General features: G+C 34.0%; 1 protein-coding gene and 1 pseudogene across 1 annotated transcript; one reads left to right on the top strand and one right to left on the bottom strand.

The window, feature by feature from the left end:
• Window positions 1-2,898: 2,898 nt before the first annotated feature.
• Window positions 2,899-5,682, top strand: LOC145566730 (uncharacterized). Its single transcript, XM_081626055.1, has 5 exons — window positions 2,899-3,190; window positions 3,291-4,437; window positions 4,843-5,141; window positions 5,193-5,380; window positions 5,497-5,682. Exons 1-5 carry the CDS (start codon window positions 2,899-2,901, stop codon window positions 5,680-5,682), a joined length of 2,112 nt encoding a protein of 703 aa, XP_081482181.1.
• A 9,697-nt stretch (window positions 5,683-15,379) lies between these two features.
• Window positions 15,380-20,441, bottom strand: LOC145566728 (dehydrodolichyl diphosphate synthase CPT5, chloroplastic pseudogene; annotated as a pseudogene).
• Window positions 20,442-21,803: the final 1,362 nt, after the last annotated feature.

The following is a 21,803-nucleotide window of genomic DNA, read 5'->3' as shown; positions in this document are numbered from 1 at the left end:
GTGGCCAAATTCAGCCTCTACATATGATTTTCGGGCAGATTTTGATTTTTACCGAAGTTTTTTTATGCTTTAAATATTATCCTTGAGTTTTAAAGGGTTTTTGATTAGTTTAAAATGCTGGAATTTTATTTAAAGTAGTATAATTGTGATTTTAATGAAAGGGTATGATTACCCATTAAAAAGGAGTTTAATTAGGGGTTTTTAAACAATTTTCAGTTTTTTTTTTAAGTAGCCTAAAGTAAATTTAAGTTGCTGGAAATTTGGTTGAGTATTAATTTATTGTTATTGGTTGTTCTCTAGGAAGTGATTATTCCCTAGGAGACTTTTGAGTGATTAAAAGTGACACAAAAGATTGTTTATACGAGGTACGTATATGTCTACTTCGTTGTAAGTAGTATCATGTTTAGGTGCCAAAAAGAAAGAACTCAGTTTCATGTTTAGAGAACACTTGGATAGAAATTGTTTGGTTATACATTTAATTAATTCACGTGCTTATGTTTGTGAGACATGTTTTGGTGAATTGATTATGTTTGTATGGAATTATATATGGATGTAAGCATGTTGAATTATATTGAATTAATTGTTTGTATGGAATATTGATACAAGCATATTTTTATTGGATTGGTTTATTAACCACAATTGGATTATTGAAGGATTGGAATTGAATGGTTTAAGTGGAATAAATTCATTAATTATTTCACTAGGTTATTATTATTTTATTTATTACTCAATCATGACTTGTTAGTATGTTGAGTAAAAGTGGATCAAGCCGAAATGGCTAGGTGGGTTGACTATGTTCAACAATTTTGGATAATTTGGAAGTTTAAAGGAATTACAGGTCAATTTGTGATGTGATCACCATTGTCCTAAATAAGATTAAAAGTGAATTGATGTATGATTGTTATGTATGGTCTACTTGAATGAGTCGGCTATTAATTAAAATTGTAATCACGTAAAGTAAACAAGGATGAGCAATAAAACTCTGGAAAGTGTGCACTTCTAGAGTATTGACAATTATGGGTTGGGGTACACGGTGGTAGCCCGTGGCTTTTCGAGGCTTGTTTGATCAACATGTCCTCTTCTCTTTTGGTATTTACATTTTTATTTTATAATGAAAGTTAGATGGGATCCTAGACTAACTTTGTGAGAATGGAGTCGCGCCCATTCTTGCATTGCGCTAAACTTTTATTTTAAATGGTCATTTGGGACCAAAATGATTTGGTGGGCTGGACAACCTCGTCTATTGCTTACTCCAAATTAAATTAATCAAACTAAATATAAAGAGTCAAGTGTTTGGAATTGGTTACTAAGTATGTTGAGTCAATTGAATTTTTTAAGTGTGGAGTCTTGATTAATGAATTCGTTTTGTATGTTTATTTACTTTAATTAATTGAGCATGTTAGGTTTTGTACGTTGTAGCTTGTATGTACTCAGCTTTGCTGATTGCGTGTTTTTTTGTGTGTTTTCTTTTGGTCATGGCTTTTGCCTTTCAATAACCCTGTGATGATCCAATTATTACATTTGTATTATTGGGGAGCAGTATTGCACAGGTTAGCTTGATGATGTGAGGTTCGGGGATTTGACATACGCATTGTCAAGGGATTGGTGTGATTGAGAGTATTCGTTCTTTGTGTTGAACTTATCTATGTTTTACTATTTCAGTTATGTTTTGGGATTTTAAATATTAGTTTGGTTTAATAAGGGCCTTTATGGTTCCAATTTGTAAGCTTTGAATTATTGGTTTTCTAAATTATATTATTTTAAGATTTAAGTTGGATTTCCGCTGCAATACTTTGATAAAGCCTTAACGTTTTAACACGTGGCGGTAACATGCCAATGGTTCTCCACTATTTTATTTAAATTAAGTGGTTTGGAAAAAGGGAGAATTATTGGGGTGTTACAAAGTGGAATCAGAGCTTTGGTTAGATTTTATTACCACTAAAGCCAATTTTAAAGTTTTTAGGCGGCTAACGTTTTAAATCTAATCAGTTTGATTTAACTACATTATTTAAAGTTTAATTTAAATTTTCAAAAAAAAAAGTATTTTATTTGTTTTATTTATTTTCGAATTACTAAATTATTTGAAATAAAATGAATTTAATTATTTATTTTATTTTCTTAACTTCTTTGCTTGTTTTATTTATCGGTGAGATTTGGGTAACTTTAGAAAGGGCGTATAGGATAGATTATTTCTTTCTATATGCATTGTATTTAATTCTTTTGCGTTTTTATTATTGTATGAAATAATTATGCAAATTATTTAATTGTTTATGTTTTACCTAACGGTGCTACTTTATTGTGATCACCTAGTATCATGTTTAAGGTTTAAAGCATGTAATATGGAATTATATGTGATGATTTGTGCTATGTGACATGTGTAAATAATTATTATGTGAAGCATGTAGTTATGTGACTTATAATATATGTTTATTTAATTATATTGTTTACTTAATGCTTGAATTTTGGAGGGGATCGAATCAAGGGAATTATTTTTCTTGTGCGTAGGAATGATTAATATTTAATAATCATTTCCTTTAAAAGTGACTTATTAGGGGCGATCGTGTGGCCTTGCCCACCTTTCTACCTTAATATATTTTATGAATGTGAGGTGTTATGCAAGTAGAGCTCTTTTGTGTCGACGTTGGCCTAAGAGTGCGTTATATTTCTAGGCAGAGAAGGAGGATGGCCAACAATGATGCTTTAGCTGATGCTATTAGGCTTCTAGCAGATAACTTGAACCAAAACCGCAATGATAATGCTGATCCTGCGGGTGAGATGTTTAAGAAGCTTGCTTAGGTCAAACCAACATACTTTAAGGGAGGTGGAGACCCAACTTTTCTAGAGAATTGGATTAGGGAGTTCAATAAGATCTTTGCTGCTTTGAATTGTCCTGTGAATATGAGAGTGGATCAAGCTGTCATGTATTTGAAAGAAGAGGCAGATATTTGGTGGAGGGATAATGGAAATGTACTTCATGCTGAGGCTAATTTTGGTTGGGAGACTTTCAAAACCGAACTTAGGGAGAAGTTTTATCCACCATTCTTAAGGAAGAAAAAGGCTCAAGAGTTCATCAATCTGCAAATGAACAATATGTCGATTACTGAGTACTATAACAAGTTTATGAACTTGTCGAGGTTTGCTCCTGAAGTAGTGCCTACTGAGGAGTTGAAGGCTCAAAGATTTGAGCAAGGTTTGACTAAACAGTTACAGAAGGACTTGGCTGGAAAGACCTTTAAGACTCTTGATAAGGTTTATGGGAGAGCAGCGCACCTGTACAATCTGAATGTCAGGAGTACACCTGAGAGTGGAAGTGGAAGTCTTGGAGAAAAAACGTAAATATTTTGGAAATTCGAGTAACCAAGGTAACTTTAAGAAGCCAAGGAATGAGAATTTCCAGAATAGGAATGTTCAAAACAATGGAGGATCTTCTAGACCTAATGGCCAAGCTGAAAGGCATTACAACTGCAAGAGATGTGGCAAGGATCATCCTGGAAAGGATTGTGATGGGAACTTTGTTTTGTATAGGTTCTGTAACAAGAAGGGCCATAGGGAGTTTAAGTGTTTCTCCAAACTGAAGCAACAAGGGAATGGGAACAAGTTTACTCCAATAAGCAATCAAGGAGGGAATTCGAATGGTCAAAATGGGAATGCAAAGAACGGAAATGTTGGCAACAACAACTCCGGGAATCAAGGAAAGAATGTCACTCTAGGTCGTTTGTCTGTGACGAGCAAGAAGGAAGCTGAAAGGTCTTCTGATGTTGTCACTGGTAACTTTTCTATTCATTTTATTTTTGTTAAAGCTTTATTTGATTTTGGAGCCACCTATTCTTTTATTTCTAGTTCTGTTGTGAAACAATTAGGACTAGTTGAACCGAATCCGATTGACTTGCCTATTAGCTTACCTACTGGAGAAGTCGTGAGGTGCACCAAGATGCATAAGGGTTTACCTTTGAGGATTGGAGAGACTGATTTTCCATCAGATCTTATAGAATTTGAGTTGGGTGACCTTGATGTTATTTTGGGAATTGATTGGTTGGCCACTTATAAAGCTAAGATTGATTGTGAGATACAGAAGATTCATTTAAGGAGTCCTTTGGGAAAGACTGTGTCTTACAGACGTTTTGGGAAACCAAAAGGTATTGGAATTATTTCTGCAATGAAGTTGTCAAAACTTGTGAGAAAAGGGTATCCTTTATTCTTTTGTTGTGTGCAAGACTTGGAAAAGAGTTATAAGGTGAATGTGGAAGATGTGCAAATTGTGAATGAGTTTTTGGATGTATTTCCTGAAGAGATTTCTGGAATGCCACCAAAGAGGGAATTGGAGTTTACAGTAGATTTGGTTTCGCGAACGACTCCAATTTCTAAGGCACCATATAGAATGGCACCTGCTGAGATGGGAGAGTTGAAAGTGCAACTGCAAGAATTGTTGGATAAAGGGTATATTAAGCCAAGTGCATCTCCTTGGGGAGCACCTGTTTTATTTGTGAAGAAGAAAGATGGGAGCATGAGGTTGTGCATTGATTATAGGGAGTTGAATAATGTGACAATAAAGAATAAGTACCCACTGCCCAGGATCGATGATTTGTTTGATCAATTGAAGGGAGCTAGTGTGTTTTCTAAGATTGATTTACGTTCGGGGTACCATCAACTAAGAGTTGCTGATAAGGATATTCCTAAGACTGCTTTTAGGACTAGATATGGGCACTATGAGTTTACAGTTATGCCTTTTGGGTAGACCAATGCACCTGCAATCTTTATGGATTTGATGAATCGAGTGTTCCATGAGTATTTGGATAAGTTTGTGGTTGTTTTTATTGATGATATTTTGGTATACTCGAAAAGTGAGGAAGAACATAAGGAGCATTTGAGGACCGTAGTGAGAACTCTTAGAGACAATAAGTTGTATGCTAAGTTTTCAAAGTGCGAGTTTTGGTTAGAGAAGGTTGCATTTTTGGGACATTATGTGTCTAAAGAAGGTGTTTCTGTGGATCCAACAAAGGTTCAAGCAGTGAGTGAATGGCCTACGCCTAAGAATGTGTCTGACATAAGGAGTTTCTTGGGACTAGCTGGCTACTATAGAAGGTTTGTGAAGGATTTCTCGAAGATTGCTAGACCCTTAACTACCTTGATGAAGAAGGAAAGTAAGTTTAAATGGGATGAAAAGTGTGAACAAGCATTTTAAACTCTTAAAGAGCGTTTAACCACTGCACCTATTTTAACCTTACCTGATGGAAGTGATGGATTTGAAGTATATAGTGATGCTTCAAAGAATGGATTAGGGTGTGTGTTGCAACAAAATGGGAAGGTGATAGCTTATGCTTCTCGCCAACTCAAATCTCATGAAATCAATTATCCTACACATGATCTTGAACTTGCGGCTGTAGTGTTTGCATTAAAGATTTGGAGACATTATTTATTTGGAGTAAAGTGTAAGATCTTACGGATCACAAAAGTCTCAAGTATATCTTCACTCGGACGAATCTCAATATGAAACAGAGGCGTTGGTTGGAATTGTTCAATGACTATAACGTGAACATAGAATACCATGAAGGGAAAGCAAATGTTGTTGCGGATGCCTTGAGTAGGAAATCAAGTCATGGTGTGAATGCTTTAATCGTGCCTGACGAGTTATGTGAAGATATGAAGCGTTTGAATTTAGAGGTTGTGAGCTATGGTAAGTAGAAGCAAGGTTAAGTGCTCTTTCACTTGGGAGTTCATTGTTGGATGAAATTAAAGAGAGTCAGAAAGGTGATAAAGGAATACAATTGATTAAGGAGAAAATAAGCCAAGGGAAGAATGTAGATTTCAAGACCCATGATGATGGAAGTTTGTGTTACAAAGAAAGATGGTGCATACTAGAAAAGTGTGAGGATTTAAAGAGATAAATCATGGAAGAAAGCCACAATACTCCATATTCTGTACACCCAGGAGGAGACAAGTTGTACAAGGACTTGAAAGAGTTGTATTGGTGGCCAAATATGAAAAGAGAAGTAGCTGAGTTTGTGAGTAAATGCTTGACTTGTCAAAGGGTCAAGATTGATCATAAGAGACCTATGGGCAATGTTCAACCTTTGGAGATTCCATGTTGGAAATGGGATTCGATATCCATGGATTTTGTCACAGGATTGCCTAGAACCAAAAGTGGCAATGACACTATTTGGGTGATTGTAGATCGACTTACAAAGTCTGCGATATTTATTCCAATAAAGGAAACTTGGAAGAAGAAACAATTGGCAAAGGTCTATGTGAAGAATGTAGTTCGATTACACGGAGTGCCTAAGGACATCATCTCCGATCGAAATTCAAGGTTCTTGTCCAAATTTTGGCAAAAGGTTCAAGCCAACTTGGGAACAACACTGAAAATGAGTACTACGTTCCACCCAGCAACGGATGGACAGACTGAAAGGACCAATCAAACCATGGAGGATATGCTAAGGGCATGTGCCAAGGATTTTCAAGGTACTTGGGAGGATCAATTGGATTTGATTGAGTTTTCTTACAATAATAGCTACCATGCTAGCATTGGCATGGCACCTTTCGAAGCATTATATGGTCGAAAGTGTAGAAGTCCTGTATATTGGAATGACTATAGCGAGAATCTTGTTTTAGGAACAGAGTATATTGAGGAAATGGTGAACAAAGTAAAGTTGATTCGTTTAAAAATCCAGGCTGCACAAGATAGGCAGAAAAGTTATGCCGATTTGAAAAGGCGAGATGATGAGTTCAATGTGGGTGATAAGGTCTTTTTGAAAGTCTCACCTACAAAAGGAGTGATGAGATTTGGAAAGAAGGGCAAATTGAGTGCCAAGTATGTAGGTCCTTATGAAATTTTGGAACGTGTAGGCAAAGTTGCTTACAAATTGGCATTACCTATGGAATTTGAGAAAATGCATGATGTGTTTCATATCTCTCAATTGAAAAAGTATGTTCCTGATTCTAAGCACGTGCTACAACCTGAATCGATTCAGTTGGATGAGCTTTCATTTATGAGGAAAAGCCTGTGAAAATTTTGGATCATAAGGTGCGTAGTACGCGCAATAAGGATGTGAAAATTGTTAAAGTTCTTTGGTCAAACCAAGAGTATGAGGAGGCTACTTGGGAGGCCGAGGATGATATGAGAAAGAGATATCCTGAGTTATTTAATGAGGTGAGTTACGAGGGCGTAACTCTTGTTCTTTAAGGGGGGGTAGAATGCGTATAATTTCGCGCTTTTTGCCTTATTTTATGCTATTTTGTGGTGTTTTTATGCTTTTCATAGCTATTTCATTGTTTACGTATCAAGTGAAGTGCGTAAATTGGGATGGTGATAAGATATTAGTGTCAATATTATGACACAACTGGAATTCCAGCAAGATAATTTTGAAAATTTTAAAATGGCTTTATGCAAAAGTTTTACAATTTAAGGGATTTTGTGCTAAGTTTCGGGACGAAACTTCTTTTAAGAGGGGTAGATTGTAATCCCCCGTATTTTTAAATATTTTATAAATGAAATTTTATTTTATTTATAATATTTATTTGTATTTTTCCGGATTTTATTTTAAAAAGTTTCAAATTATTAATTTGGGTCGAAAATTATTTTAGTACAAATTATTTTATGAGCTTTCATTCTACAATCTATGCCATACAAACAAAGCCTAGTCCATTTCATTTACCTAATTGGCCCATTAATTTTATGAGGCCCAATACTCCTACTTACCCTACAACTCTCTCCCCTATAAATACCCCATACATCCCCAAAATTTTCCCCACACAAAAGGTTAGTCTTATTTTCTCCTTTGTTTTATTAATTTGTGTAATTATAATTATTGATTTATGGGTTTTGATTTTATTGTTTGAAATTAATTTAATTAGTATCAAATTGTATTTTGATGATTAAACTTTATAATTTCAGATTTTATAAATGTCATAATTTTCAGATTTTGTAAATTTTATAACCTAGGGTTTTTAATTATTGAAAATCATGATTTTAGGGTTTTTACGAATAATTGATTTAGGGCTTTTATAGTAATGATGTTTGAAATTTTGGTGATTATAACTATTGATTAGTTTAACTTAATCCCAGAATATTTTGAACACGTAAATTCGTGTTTTAATTCTTAGATTTTCATTCGTTAATATTAATCCCGTTTTAATCCCGATTAGGTTCTGAACTCATCTGATTTTGATAAAAAAAAAAAAAAAAAAAAAAAAAAAAAGGTAGTGTTTTCCATGTGGAAACAATGTTTTAAGTAAGACTCACTAATTTTGGTAGTGAGCACCACCCTCTCGTGGCCAAATTCAGCCTCTAAATATGATTTTCGGGCAGTTTTTGATTTTTAACGAAGTTTTTTTTATGCTTTAAATTTTATCCTTGAGTTTTAAAGGGTTTTTGATTTGTTTAAAATGAAAGTAATATAATTGTGATTTTAATGAAAGGGTATGATTACCCATTAAAAAGGAGTTTAATTAGGGATTTTTAAATAATTTTCAGATTTTTTTTAAGTAGTCTAAAGTAAATTTAAGTTGCTGGAAATTTGGTTGAGTATTAATTTATTGTTATTGGTTGTTCTCTAGGAAGTAATTATCCCTAGGAGACTTTTGAGTGATTAAAAGTGACACAAAGGATTGTTTATACGAGGTACGTATATGTCTACTTCGTTGTAAGTAGTATCATATTTAGGTACCAAAAAGAAAGAACTTAGTTTCATGTTTAGAGAACACTTGGATGGAAATTGTTTGGTTATACATTTAATTAATTCATGTGCTTATGTTTGTGAGACATGTTTTGGTGAATTGATTATGTTTGTATGCAATTATGGATGCAAGCATGTTGAATTATATTGAATTAATTGTTTGTATGGAATATTGATACAAGCATATTTTTATTGGATTGGTTTATTAACCACATTTGGATTATTGAAGGATTGAAATTGAATGGTTTAAGTGGAATAAATTCATTAATTATTTCACAAGGTTATTATTATTTTATTTATTACTTGTTAGTATGTTGAGTAAAAGTGGATCAAGCCGAAATGGCTAGGTGGGTTGACTATGTTCAACAATTTTGGATAATTTGGAAGTTTAAAGGAATTACAGGTCAATTTGTGATGTGATCACCATTGTCCTAAATAAGATTATAAGTGAATTGATGTATGATTGTTATGTATGGTCTACTTGAATGAGTCGGCTATTAATTAAAATTGTAATCACGTAAAGTGAAACAAGGATGAGCAATAAAACTCTGGAAAGTGTGCACTTCTAGAGTATTGACAATTATGGGTTGGGGTACACGGTGGTAGCCCGTGGCTTTTCGAGGCTTGTTTGATCAACATGTCCTCTTCTCTTTTGGTATTTACATTTTTATTTTATAATGAAAGTTAGATGGGATCCTAGACTAACTTTGTGAGAATGGAGTCGCGCCCATTCTTGCATTGCGCTAAACTTTTATTTTAAATGGTCATTTGGGACCAAAATGATTTGGTGGGCTGGACAACCTCGTCTATTGCTTACTCCAAATTAAATTAATCAAACTAAATATTAAGAGTCAAGTGTTTGGAACTGGTTACTAAGTATGTTGAGTCAATTGAATTTTTTAAGTGTGGAGTCTTGATTAATGAATTCGTTTTTTATGTTTATTTACTTTAATTAATTGAGCATGTTAGGTTTTGTACGTTGTAGCTTGTATGTACTCAGCTTTGCTGATTGCGTGTTTTTTTGTGTGTTTTCTTTTGGTCATGGCTTTTTCCTTTCAATGACCCTGTGATGATCCAATTATTACACTTGTATTATTGGGGAGCAGTATTGCACAGGTTAGCTTGATGATGTGAGGTTCGGGGATTTGACATATGCATTGTCAAGGGATTGGTGTGATTGAGAGTATTCGTTCTTTGTGTTGAACTTATCTATGTTTTACTATTTCAGTTATGTTTTGGGATTTTAAACATTAGTTTGGTTTAATAAGGGCCTTTATGGTTCCAATTTGTAAGCTTTGAATTATTGGTTTTCTAAATTATATTATTTTAAGATTTAAGTTGGATTTCCGCTGCAATACTTTGATAAAGCCTTAACGTTTTAACACGTAGCGGTAACATGCCTATGGTTCTCCACTATTTTATTTAAATTAAGTGGTTTGGAAAAAGGGAGAACTATTGGGGTGTTACACATGTGCTAGCAACAATGTTAGCAGTGGTGCGGGCGCTAGCATAGCGCATCACCAACCAGCCAGCCTAGGCTTGGTTTGGTGCACATGCTAGCCACCATGTTATACCAAGTGCCCCTACCACTCGATTTTCTCGGGGCATTTCGATGCTAGGGGTATTTTGGTAAATTGTTAATTAATTATTGATTTTACCGTCTTTTATTAATTCGACTCGACTTGCGACGCTCGGTTTCGACGCTCCTAGCTCGATTTCAGACGTCTAAATATTTAATACTCGAGAGACTCATTAATTCCTTCCGGATTAATTCGTCGTGTCGGATCGTTAGTTGCTTGGGTGTGACCCGAAAAGTTCAGTCAAGATTAAGCTTTAATATTAATTATGTATTAATAGGAAACGACCTCCAACTAGGCATTCCGATCACTTAACCTTACTGAATAATTAGCTTTCTAATAATTCCGAACCCTCTATCGGAATAATACACTTGTTCGAAGGACACCATTCCTATCACTTCGGACGAGGAGGGTAATCACGAAATGTGATAGTTCTGGGGATCTTTATCCAGTCACCACCGACACTCAAAGCACTTATCTTGTCAAGTCTCACACCGCTGTCTCCCCTTCCACATGGCACAATCGCTTGGGTCATCCTGGTGCATCTTCTTTAAGTTTTCTTAGGAGCAATAATTTCATTGATTGTAATAAGGAGACTAGCCCCAATTTTTGCAATTCTTAACATGTTGGGAAACATGTTCGACTTCCCTTTTATGATTATAATAATAATACTTCTTGTGCTTTTGATATTATACATGTTGATTTATAAACTTCTCCCATTCGTAGTATTAATGGGCATAAATATTATTTAGTTCTTCTAAATGATTTTACTCATTATATGTGGGCAATTCCCTTAGCATACAAATCTCAAGCATTCCATAGCTTTCTTTCCTTTCTGCAATACGTTCAAACTCAATTTGAACGCCCAATTAAGTCCTTTCAAAGTGACCATGATCGTGAGTTTGACAGTGACCCTTTAAAAAAATTTTGTATCGATAATGAAATGGTTTTTAGATTCTCTTGTCCTCACACCTTTTCTCAAAATGGGAAAGCCGAACGCATGATTTGTACCATAAATAATGTCAAACGCACTCTTTTCTTTCATGCCACCTTCTTTTTGGTCACATGCTCTTGATATTACAACCTATCTTCTTAACATTCTCCCTAGTAAGTCTCTCAAAAATATGACCCGGCTCAGGCTCTTTTTTGTAAAAACCCATTATATGATCATCTTAGGGTCTTTGGTTGTCTTTGTTTCCCAAACTTATCCGCCACTGTTCATCACAAGCTTGCACCTCACTCAACACTGTGTGTGTTTTAGGGTACCCATTAGGCCTGTACAAAACTATCCGAGAATTCGAAAATCCGATAATCCGATCCGCAACCGATCCGAATTTTTGGATATCCGATCCGAGTTTTCATTTCGATCGGATATCCGATCCGAAAAAGAGGATATCGGATGCGGATTTGGATATTAATTTTCATAATTTCGGATATCCGATATCCGAAAGATATCCGAAATATAAAGCCTAAAATAGTGAAATATATATAAAATTTTTAAATTGTTCATATAAAACTAACCCTGTATTATTAACTTATTGTAATATTCTTAATATATTTGATGATAATATTAATTGCAAAAGGACTAGTATTTTTGTTAAAATATTTTGTACAACTTAGCGATAAAAAAACGGTAAAATTAGTGAAATTTAGAAAGTAATCATAACAATTTAACTTAATATTGGATAATGGATATCCGAAGCATCCGATCCGAAAATTTTGGATATCCGAATATCGGATATCCGAATTTTTCAAATCGGATTTGGATATCAATTTTTGATATCCGATCCGAAATCACATTTCGGATCGGATATCCGATCCGTGAACAGGCCTAGTACCCATCCAATCATCAAGGTTACAGATGTCCTGATATTTCTACACAAAAAGTCGTTTTATCCCGTCATGTAACCTTTGACGAGTTAACTTTTCCGTATAAAATCTAGGACATTACATCTTAAAGGACTACGAGTTCTTAGGCATTGATGAGCACTCACCCATTTTTACTCATCATTTTTTGCGCCATCAAACTCCAACCCAACAACTCCACAGGCAGGACGCAGCCCACAGCCTTCCCCCGCAGCCCACCTGCAGACTACTCTGCCCCACACTCCAAACACACCACCTGCAGACCACACACTCTTTTAACCGGCCCAGCTACTACTACTACCCAACCTGGCAGCCCAACTTCTCCACCAGCAGGCCCAGTTGTTGAATCGCCCCAATCCAGCAACCCAACTCGTCACAGTGGCTGCCAAACTCCCTCATACACCCAGCCACCTATGCGTGGCGCACCACCCATCCGACCAACTAGACCTCCACCGTCCCCACCTATTACCCGTAGCAAACATGGCATTACTAAACCAAATCCCAAATACCAACACCTCAGCTTGAACGTACACCCTCTAAGTCCAACTCCTCATAAATCCTCGCTACCAAAGTCAAATAAATTAGCTCGTCTTGACCTTAATTGGAATGCGGCGTTGTTCGATGAGTATAGTGCTTTGATTAAAATAGGGACTTGGGATTTGGTGCTTAGACCTACGGGGGAGAACATTATATTGTTAATTGTGTGTGGTTATTTAAACACAAATTCAAGTCTAACGAAGACCTTGAAAGGCACAAAGCTCGCTTGGTTTTTGATGGCAAGTCGCAGGAGGTGGATGTGGATTATGATGAACCATTCCCACAGTTCTCAGTCTTGCTATGGCTAAGAAGTGGTCTATAAATAAGTTAGATGTGAAAAATGTCTTTTTACATGGTGATTTGCAGGAAACTGTTATATGCACCAACCTCCAGGTTTTGTTGATCGACAAAGACCCAATTTCGTATGCCGCCTTCGTAAGGCTCTATATGGTTTAAAACAAGCTCCACGAGCTTAGTATCAGCGTTTTGCATTATTTTTGTAGAAATTGGGCTTCGTTATTGCTAAAAGTGATAATTCACTTTTTATTCTTCAGTAGGGTGATGTTATGGCATATTTGTTTCTATATGTTGATGATATTATATTAGCCACTTCTAACGACAGGTTGAGAGCCACAATTATTTCTCAGTTACAAAGTGAGTTTCCCATGTCCGATTTGTGGCCTTTGAGTTATTTTTTGGGCATTGTAGTGACTCGAACACCATCATACTTACTTTTGTCTCAACAGAATTATGCACAAGAGATCCTAGAGCGTGCAAGTATGGCCTCATTTAAACCTGCAGCCACTCCTGTTGACACTAAGTCCAAATTTAGTGCAATTTCGGGACCACCATTCCGGGATCCTACCCTATACCATAGCTTAGCAGGTGCTCTCCAATATATCACTTTTATTAGGCCAGATATTGCCTATGCGGTACAGCATGCATGATCCTAGGGAATCGCATTATGGTGCTTTGAAACGCATTCTGCGTTACATACAAGGTATCATTGATCATGGCTGACATTTATATCCGTCTGCTTCTACTCGCTTAATTACTTATACTGACACTGACTGGGGAGGTTGTCCCGACACCCATCGTTCCATATCGGGTTATTGTTGTTTTCTCGTGGACAACCTCGTTTCTAGCTTGGTCATCGAAGCGTCAACGTACTTTGTCTAAATCGAGTATAGAAGCAGAATATCGAGGCGTCGCACACGTTGTCTCTGAGGCCTGTTGGCTTCGTTATCTTTTTGGAGCTACATTGTCCTCTCCTTCAGGCTACTAATGTTTACTATGATAATGTCAGCCTTATCTACCTTTCTAGCAACCCAGTTCAACACCAACGCACCAAACATGTAGAGATGGATATTCATTTTTTTTGGAAAAGGTTGCTTAAGGCGAGGTTTGGGTTCTTCATGTTCATTCTAGATATCAGTTTGCAGACATCTTCACCAAGGGCCTACCACGAGACCTGTTTTTGGACGTCAGATCCAGTCTTAGTGTACGACCTCTTCCCGCTACGATTGCGGGTGTGTGATGGATATTATATTTAGATAATATTTGTCGTAGTTGTCGGATATATTTGTATATTTTGTATCCTTATCAAACTAAATTTCCTATCATGTTTAGGTCTAGTCTTGTAACACTATATATATTTATCAATGGTACACACTCCAGATTGAGGAGTTTTTCCGAAATCCAACATTGTGCATGAACAAGTGAATATGGATATGCTAGTGTCCGCTAATGGCTTTGTTCCTCTGGTTGAAGACTACCGTTTATACAACACGAAAGTACTCCTCGAGTATAAGGAAGTGTGGGTTGAGAGTGATACTTTGTAAGTTGTGAAGAATATCAAACAAGAAATCCGTGGCCATTTTCCAGTGTCTGTCTTCTATGGTGATATTAGAAAATTTTGTAGTTGTTTTTCTTTCTTTATGATTGTTGAAGTAGTCTTAAACTGTATGAGCAAAGGGAATATTATCCCACATGGAAAGAAGATCGAGAGGTGGAGTCATATAAATGAGCAAAGGGAATATTATCCCACATGGAAAGAAGATCGAGAGGTGGAGTCATATAAACTTATGCCAAGGAAGAAGAATTGAATGTGTTTAGCTAGCTTGATTAAGGTTATAATCTGATTTTTCTCCATTGTACTTATAAAATTACCAAGGCTATATGAAAAGTTAAAGAAGATAAAAGACAGATTTTAATTAAAATTATGAGGCTTAATCAATCCATTAAACTTCCCATTAAAAAGGAAGTTAAGGAAACGTTATAAGAGAATCCAAGAGAAGGAGAAAAAAATCAAAAGATCAGACATGACCCCACAACTCACTCGTGGACAAACGTGATGGGCTAGAACTACTTGTTGAGTGAATTAATGAAACTGCTAATCCTTATCCTAGTAGTAGTAGTATTATTTGACTCCCCAACAGTTCCTTTTGTATTTTATTACTTGCTTCATTTCTTCTATGCACGTATGCCGAAACTAACCTTTGAGCAGTAATATCTTTAATTATCATTCAGTATAAATTATAAAAATTGAAAATTAATAATCTATTTACTAAGACGATTCCAACAAATACTTGCAAGACTAAATCTTTTCTTATTTATAAATTACAAACATTAATCAAAGTAGGTCAAATAAATATGCAAAAAGTGTAAATAGAACAAGTAATAAAATATGGAGAGAGTATAATATAATTACAATTGATTAAACAAAATTTATACTTTGCCAAAGCATCTCCCTCTTTGTTGAAATGAGCGTAATGCCTCAATAAACTCTTGTTTTCCAAAATCAGGCCAAAGTGTATTAGTGAAGTACATCTCACTATAAGCACATTGCCAAAGAAAATAATTACTTATACATATTTCGCCGCTTGTTCGAATGAGCAAATCAGGAGCTGGAACGTCCGTAACCTTAGTTCGAAGATGTTGCTCAAACAAAGACTTGTTATATCGTCGGGTTGAAGAAGGCCATCCTTAACTTTGGTAGCAATAGTTTGTCAAGCATGAACAATATCATTTTGGCCACTATAACTCATTGCTAAAATCAGATGAATTTTGGTGTTGTCTTTTGTTTCTTCTTCAATGTGTTGAATTGCTTTTTGCAAGGAATCGGGCAGTAAAGATGCATCACCAATCACTGAAATTCGTCCTTCATAACTGTTTATCAATATAATCTAATTAATTCAATTAGTATGTCGTTCATGCAACAAGCTCTAAGGAAAATTATGCTGCATTTTAATACTCATTTTTCATTATTTTTTATTAGCTGCTTGTGAAAATTGAGATGAAAAATAACTACTTGGCTACTTCATACTTTGTATATGATTGCAATTATAAATCCAGTGGTTATAACTAGAATTTCTGTACAACATAATATTCATCAACTGTGTAGTTGTGTATAAGAAAACTGATTTTGACACACCAATTATTGATATTGACAAATCTCCATGTGAGTGGAACATAGAAAATTAGGCTCTTATAAGTTATAATATACTTCGTATGTCAAAATCATTTCCCTATGTACTATAGAATATAATGTGTGATAGCCATTGCTCCATTAGTCAAGTCAAATTGCGTACATAAATATAAAATTTAGTGAAGTGAAGTATGTGATTAAAATATAATTTCAGGGTAAGCTAACTAACACTCATTAAAATATGTACTTGGTTAAAATTTTGCATCATTGTTAATATTTGAGTCAAAATTTTTAAGACTTTTACAATTAATTGTCATTGATATGATCTATAAGAAATAATATGGTCAAATCGACTTAAAAAGAATATTCAAATATATATTTTATTCATCATTTTTCACTTTTGACATTGGTGAGAAATAATGGTAATAGGGGCTTGTTTTGATTTACTGAACTGAACTGAACTGAGCTGATTTGAATTGTTTATGAGAGAATGAAATTAGAAAATGAACTGAATTGAAAATAAGCTGAAGAGAACATGTCCTAAGTTCAGATAAATCCTCCAAAAATAGAACTCCTATCCAAGAGTTATTTGATAATAATATTTTCTTGGACATAGAATGGCTGAAAGAGATTTTGTTTAGTTAACCTTATTTTTATTTTTTATTTTTTATTTATTTTTATTTATTTTTTTGATAAGAGTAGTTAACCTTATTTTTGTCTATTTTAAGAAAATTAAATTTAGATCATAATTTTAATAAAAGTGTTATACATATCCCTATATAAGAAGCTAAAAGAAGAAAATATTAATAAAAAATATATTTCGTATTCATTAATTACACTAATTTACGCGTGATTTTTTCATGCAATTCTAAATTTTTACCAAATAAGAAAACATGTCAAATGCTTACTTCTAGTCCTAAAGATTTTAGTCCTAAAGATTACGTATAGCATTACCTTAATTTTATATAAGTTAGGTTAAAGAAAAATAAGCGCTTATAAAAGTCAATAAGGGGCATCTAACTTCAATTTACAATTAAAAAAAGTGTTAATAACCTCAATGCTTTGAACAATCATTCGAATTAGGAGGACAGAGTTCATAACTACGAGAAATACGTAGTAAATTTTGCTCCAAAAACTCGAGCAAGAAATCAGTTTCCGCCTGTTGAAACATCAACAATGAAAACAGTAATTATTTGAACACTCTAACTGAAATTGAGTTTCAAAAAAAAAAAAAAAAAAAAAATTAAAACAAAAAAATCCTTAAGGGCTTTGTAAAATTTACCAATCTATCTATACATAATATTTAAAAACTCAAAAAAAAAAAAACACACATGTCATCATTCTATGACGTTTTCCCATCTTCACCTTTTCAATCAAAAAAGCCGCGTGTCTAAATTTTCCTATCTTCTTAACTAAACTTTTCATATTTCTTAGAATAAAAATAGTATTAATATTAAGGATCTTAGACCAAGAAAATAGAAATGCATCTTCAACTTCTTCATCTCCCCACGCAATTCATCTTCATCTCCCCCTTTTCAATTCAACCTTTGATCAAGCTAGGCTTAATTGTCCATTTTAGCCTTCAATTTTAGTCCATCAATATTCTTCACCCTTCATTAGTAACCTCATTTTGAATTCATTACTCCAAATGATAATTCTTTAATCATTTAGAATTGTATGAGAGGCAAAATTATCCATGCTAACAAACTACTAAACTGTACTCAGATCAACCATGCTAACAAACTACTAAACCGTACTCAGATCAACCATGTGTTTATAATACAAAATTTTAAAAATTATTCCTATATAATAAGCCCGTACGTCAGACGGGTCAAAAGCCTAATTTACTTCAATTATCCTCCAAGTAACAAGTTCCTAGCGTATAATTATGTTGCATGCCGAATCCCTTTAAATGTTTAATTTCATTTTGAGTGGCTAATACTCCCTCTCTCCGTCATAAAATTATATTTTGAGTTCTTATGGTAAAAATTTGAAAGCTTTGGCCAACAATCTTACTTTATAAATAAAATATACATACAATTATAAGATATTGTTATATACAACTAATACAGTAATACAAGTATGTATTAATGTGTAGTTTTTTAATACAGAGTATCAAATTTTTGATAGTACACATTTAAATATAGGAAAAAGATATTTGCACCGATCAACTCGTAAATTGTCGATAAATTCCCAACTTAATACTAAAAAGGGAAGTATATTAAATGCTTAGGGCTGCATATAACATTACCAGCATGATTAGCTCCACATAGTCTTTTTTTTTTCGGGTATATAATCTTATTATATATATACACTAGTTGATATACCGATGACTTTGTTACGAGGAAAGTGTATTATTCAAGCTAAGAGTGATAAGCATAATTAGGGTGGTTGTACATATTGATATATAAACAATATACTAACAATGCACATTCATAACTTTTAAATAAAGTGGATGTACAATAAATATTGTTTATCCGTTATAAAGTTACCCTAATATAAATATAAGTTATCCTGACATAAATAAAAGTTACAAAGTATTTATACTTTATTGATAAAAGTTACCCAAAAAATTATAAAAGTGACCCTAAATATAAAAGTGACCCCCGATTTACAATAAATTACTGTATATCGGATGTATACAAAATTTTTGCTATTCCGTAATACTCGGTACTCTCATTAGAATTTGATGCTGGCTCATGCTTCACCTTAGATAGTAAGAAAATCCACGTGTTCGATCTTCTAATTTTTATGGAACAAACTATAATACTATAGAGTTCGACTCATTAAAATTCACGTGGTCAAAGTAAAATCAATTGGCATGTGGGATCTTATTATATTTCTCATGTTATAAAATTTTTAAATATCAAAAATAGATAGTTTTCACTTATACATAGTCGAAGATATTCATGATCATACGAGTATATGTTTATTGGAGAACGTGCAAATGCAAAATTATTAAAATCTATTTTTGTATATTTTTTTTATTTGTTTTGTTTTATTTTGCTCATCAATAAATATTTTAATTATATTTTTTAATTATTATTAAATTATAGTTTATAAGAAAAATCTTATGATAGTATTTCTTATAATGCACACGCAACGTGTGTGTGTTTCATAGCTTGTATGTATAAAACAAAATTAAAATAGAGTACATGAGTAGTTCAAAAGTCAAACTATGTCATTTAAAAAAGAATGGAAAATTTGTTGAAAACCATCTTATAAAAATCAAATTTTATTGAAAACCATCTTATAAAATTTTTTTTGCCAAAGCACACCTATTTTAAAATTTTTTTTGTTGAATCCCACCACTTTTCGGATTTCGACTATCGATTGACATTTCCGGCGTTCATTAGCATGTGCACCTCACGTGACCTACTTAACCCCACTTTTCTATTATTATCCCCCCTTTTCCCTTCATTCATTCCTCCTTTGTCACTTATATTTCCGTGCAATTATATAAAAGGCTATAAAAACCAAAGTATGATGAAGAGGATTGACGAAGAGGGGAATGAATGGAGGGAATGGGGGGAAAAATAAAAGAAAAGTAGGGTTAAGTGGGTCACGTGAGGTGTACATGTTAGTCAACGCCGGAAATGTAAGTAATTACTTGGAACTCGAAGAAATGGTGGGACTTAACAAAAAAAAAATTAAAACAGGTGTGCCTTGACAAAAAAAAATTTAAAACAGGTGTGTTTTGACAAAAAAAAATAAATAAATAAAAAATAAAAAAAAAAAATTATAAGATGGTTTTCAACAAATTTTGGTTTTTATAAAATGATTTTTAACAAATTTTCGAAAAAGAATAATTGATGAAGTAGTTGAGAGTTGTTCTTGTTGTCTGAAATAATACTTGCAATAATCTTTACTAAATAGGTTGCAATAATACTTGTCATTTAGGTGAGCTTAATTAGCTTGCAATAATCTTGCATGAACATATTTTTCTCATTTCAACCAACAACTAATCTAAATTTATGCCTCAAATTTGAACTGACGTATAAGCTAAAGAGTATTGATAGTTCTTATCAAAACTTATTTGATCGAATATTGACCTATACTAAATAGGTTTTTATCAAAGTAAAAGTAATACGGGGTAATAAATTAAGAACCATAACGCCATAGAACTATACAACTCACCTTAGGGCGAAGCCAAGTTTCGGTGGAGAACACAAAAAGTGAGACAATTGGAATTTTCCAATTGCAACACAACGAAAGAAAGGTATCTAAACTCTTTACACCAGGAATGTAACCACCGATAGGGCTAAGACCTCTTTGCTTAGCCCACCTCCGATTGCCATCCCGTATCACGGCCAAGTGCCGTGGCATTAGCTCGTGTCGAAGCTCCTTTGGCAGTACATACATTATTAATTAATACTTTGGTGAAATTTATAATTTAGTTGCATTGAACGTTAGATCTGAGTCATGTGTGAATTGACTTGTCAAGCTGTCTTGCACATTATTAAATAGCATAAGTATAGTATAATATAAGAATCAAGTCCCAGTGACTTTGCTTTATACTCCATAGTTTATACTCCTCTTTTTGTCAAGTACCTAGTATAAAATCCCAATCTCCTCTCCTACTATAGTACGGAGTATCAACTACAGTTCTAATGATGACACCAAGTAAAGCTTAGTGAAGTTGCTGGAAAACTCACTTTGTGACTTTTAAGTCACAAATTCGAATCCCAATAACTACTACAAAATGCTTTGGAGTAAGGGGATTCTCTTACCTCCCCCATCTACTCTCATGCGTCGACTTGTGGAACTGATCTAGCTAAACCTGTGAGAGGTTTCGATTTAGTAAGATCTTCCATCTTACTTTTTTTAAAAAAAATAAAAATAAAAAGCAAAAAAAACTACAGTCCTAATGACGAGGCTCTATTCAATGAACACAAAATTTTTAGGTTAACTAAGGGTCTGTTCAGTTTAGCTTAATTTCAGTTCAGTTTAGTTCCAATCAGTTCAGTTCAACTCCAATTAGTTCAGTTCATTTCGTTTCCTAATTTCCTTCTCTCATAAACAATTCATTTCAACTCTATTCAGGGCATGTTCTGTTCCGCTTAATTTCAGTTCAGTTCAGTTCAGCTCCAATCAGTTTACTTCAGTTCAATTCAGTTTAGCTCCAATCAGTTTACTTCAGTTCAATTCAGTTTAGCTCCAATCAGTTTACTTCAGCTCTTATCAATTCAGTTCAATTTAGTTCACTTCAATTCAGCTCCAAATTTCCTTCGCTCATAAACAATTCATTTCAGGTTTATTTAGGGTGTGTTGTGTTTAGCTTAATTTCTGTTCAGTTCTTAATTTTCTTCTCTTATAAACAATTCATTTCAGCTCTATTCAATTCAGTTCAATTCGACCCAATCAGTTCAGTTCAATTCGGCTCAGTTCAGTAAATAGGAACAGACCCTCAGTTCAGTTCAGTTTAGTTTTGCTCCAATCAGTTCATATCAGTTCAGCCCCAATCAGTTCAATTCAGTTCAGTTTAGTTTCAATCAGGTTCAGTTCAATTGTTTTCCGTAAATCGGAACAAGCTATAAGTAACAGTGTAACACTATGCAATTAGGAAACTAACAACAACAAAAAGACTAATCATGAAGATCAGATAACCTAAAAATCAATTTTCATTAATATTGCCTTTATTTTTGGAGCCTAGAAATCTTAAACAGCAAGCCAACGAATACTTGTAAGAAATCAAAACATAGTCCCTAAGAGCACTCACAACAA

The sequence above is a fragment of the Chenopodium album genome, chromosome 11 (assembly GCF_948465745.1).
Source record: "Chenopodium album chromosome 11, dcCheAlbu1.1, whole genome shotgun sequence".
NCBI lineage: Eukaryota > Viridiplantae > Streptophyta > Magnoliopsida > Caryophyllales > Amaranthaceae > Chenopodium > Chenopodium album.
This window is presented reverse-complemented; position numbering and strand designations above follow the sequence as displayed.

Coding starts and splice junctions, on each gene's coding strand:
- LOC145566730 (XM_081626055.1), top strand. CDS start 2,899: ATGAGAGTGGATCAAGCTGTCATGTATTTGAAAGAAGAGGCAGATATT. Junction 4,438..4,842: donor CAAGAATTGTTGGATAAAGG/GTATATTAAGCC, acceptor ATACTCGAAAAG/TGAGGAAGAACATAAGGAGC. Junction 5,381..5,496: donor ATGATCTTGAACTTGCGGCT/GTAGTGTTTGCA, acceptor AATATGAAACAG/AGGCGTTGGTTGGAATTGTT.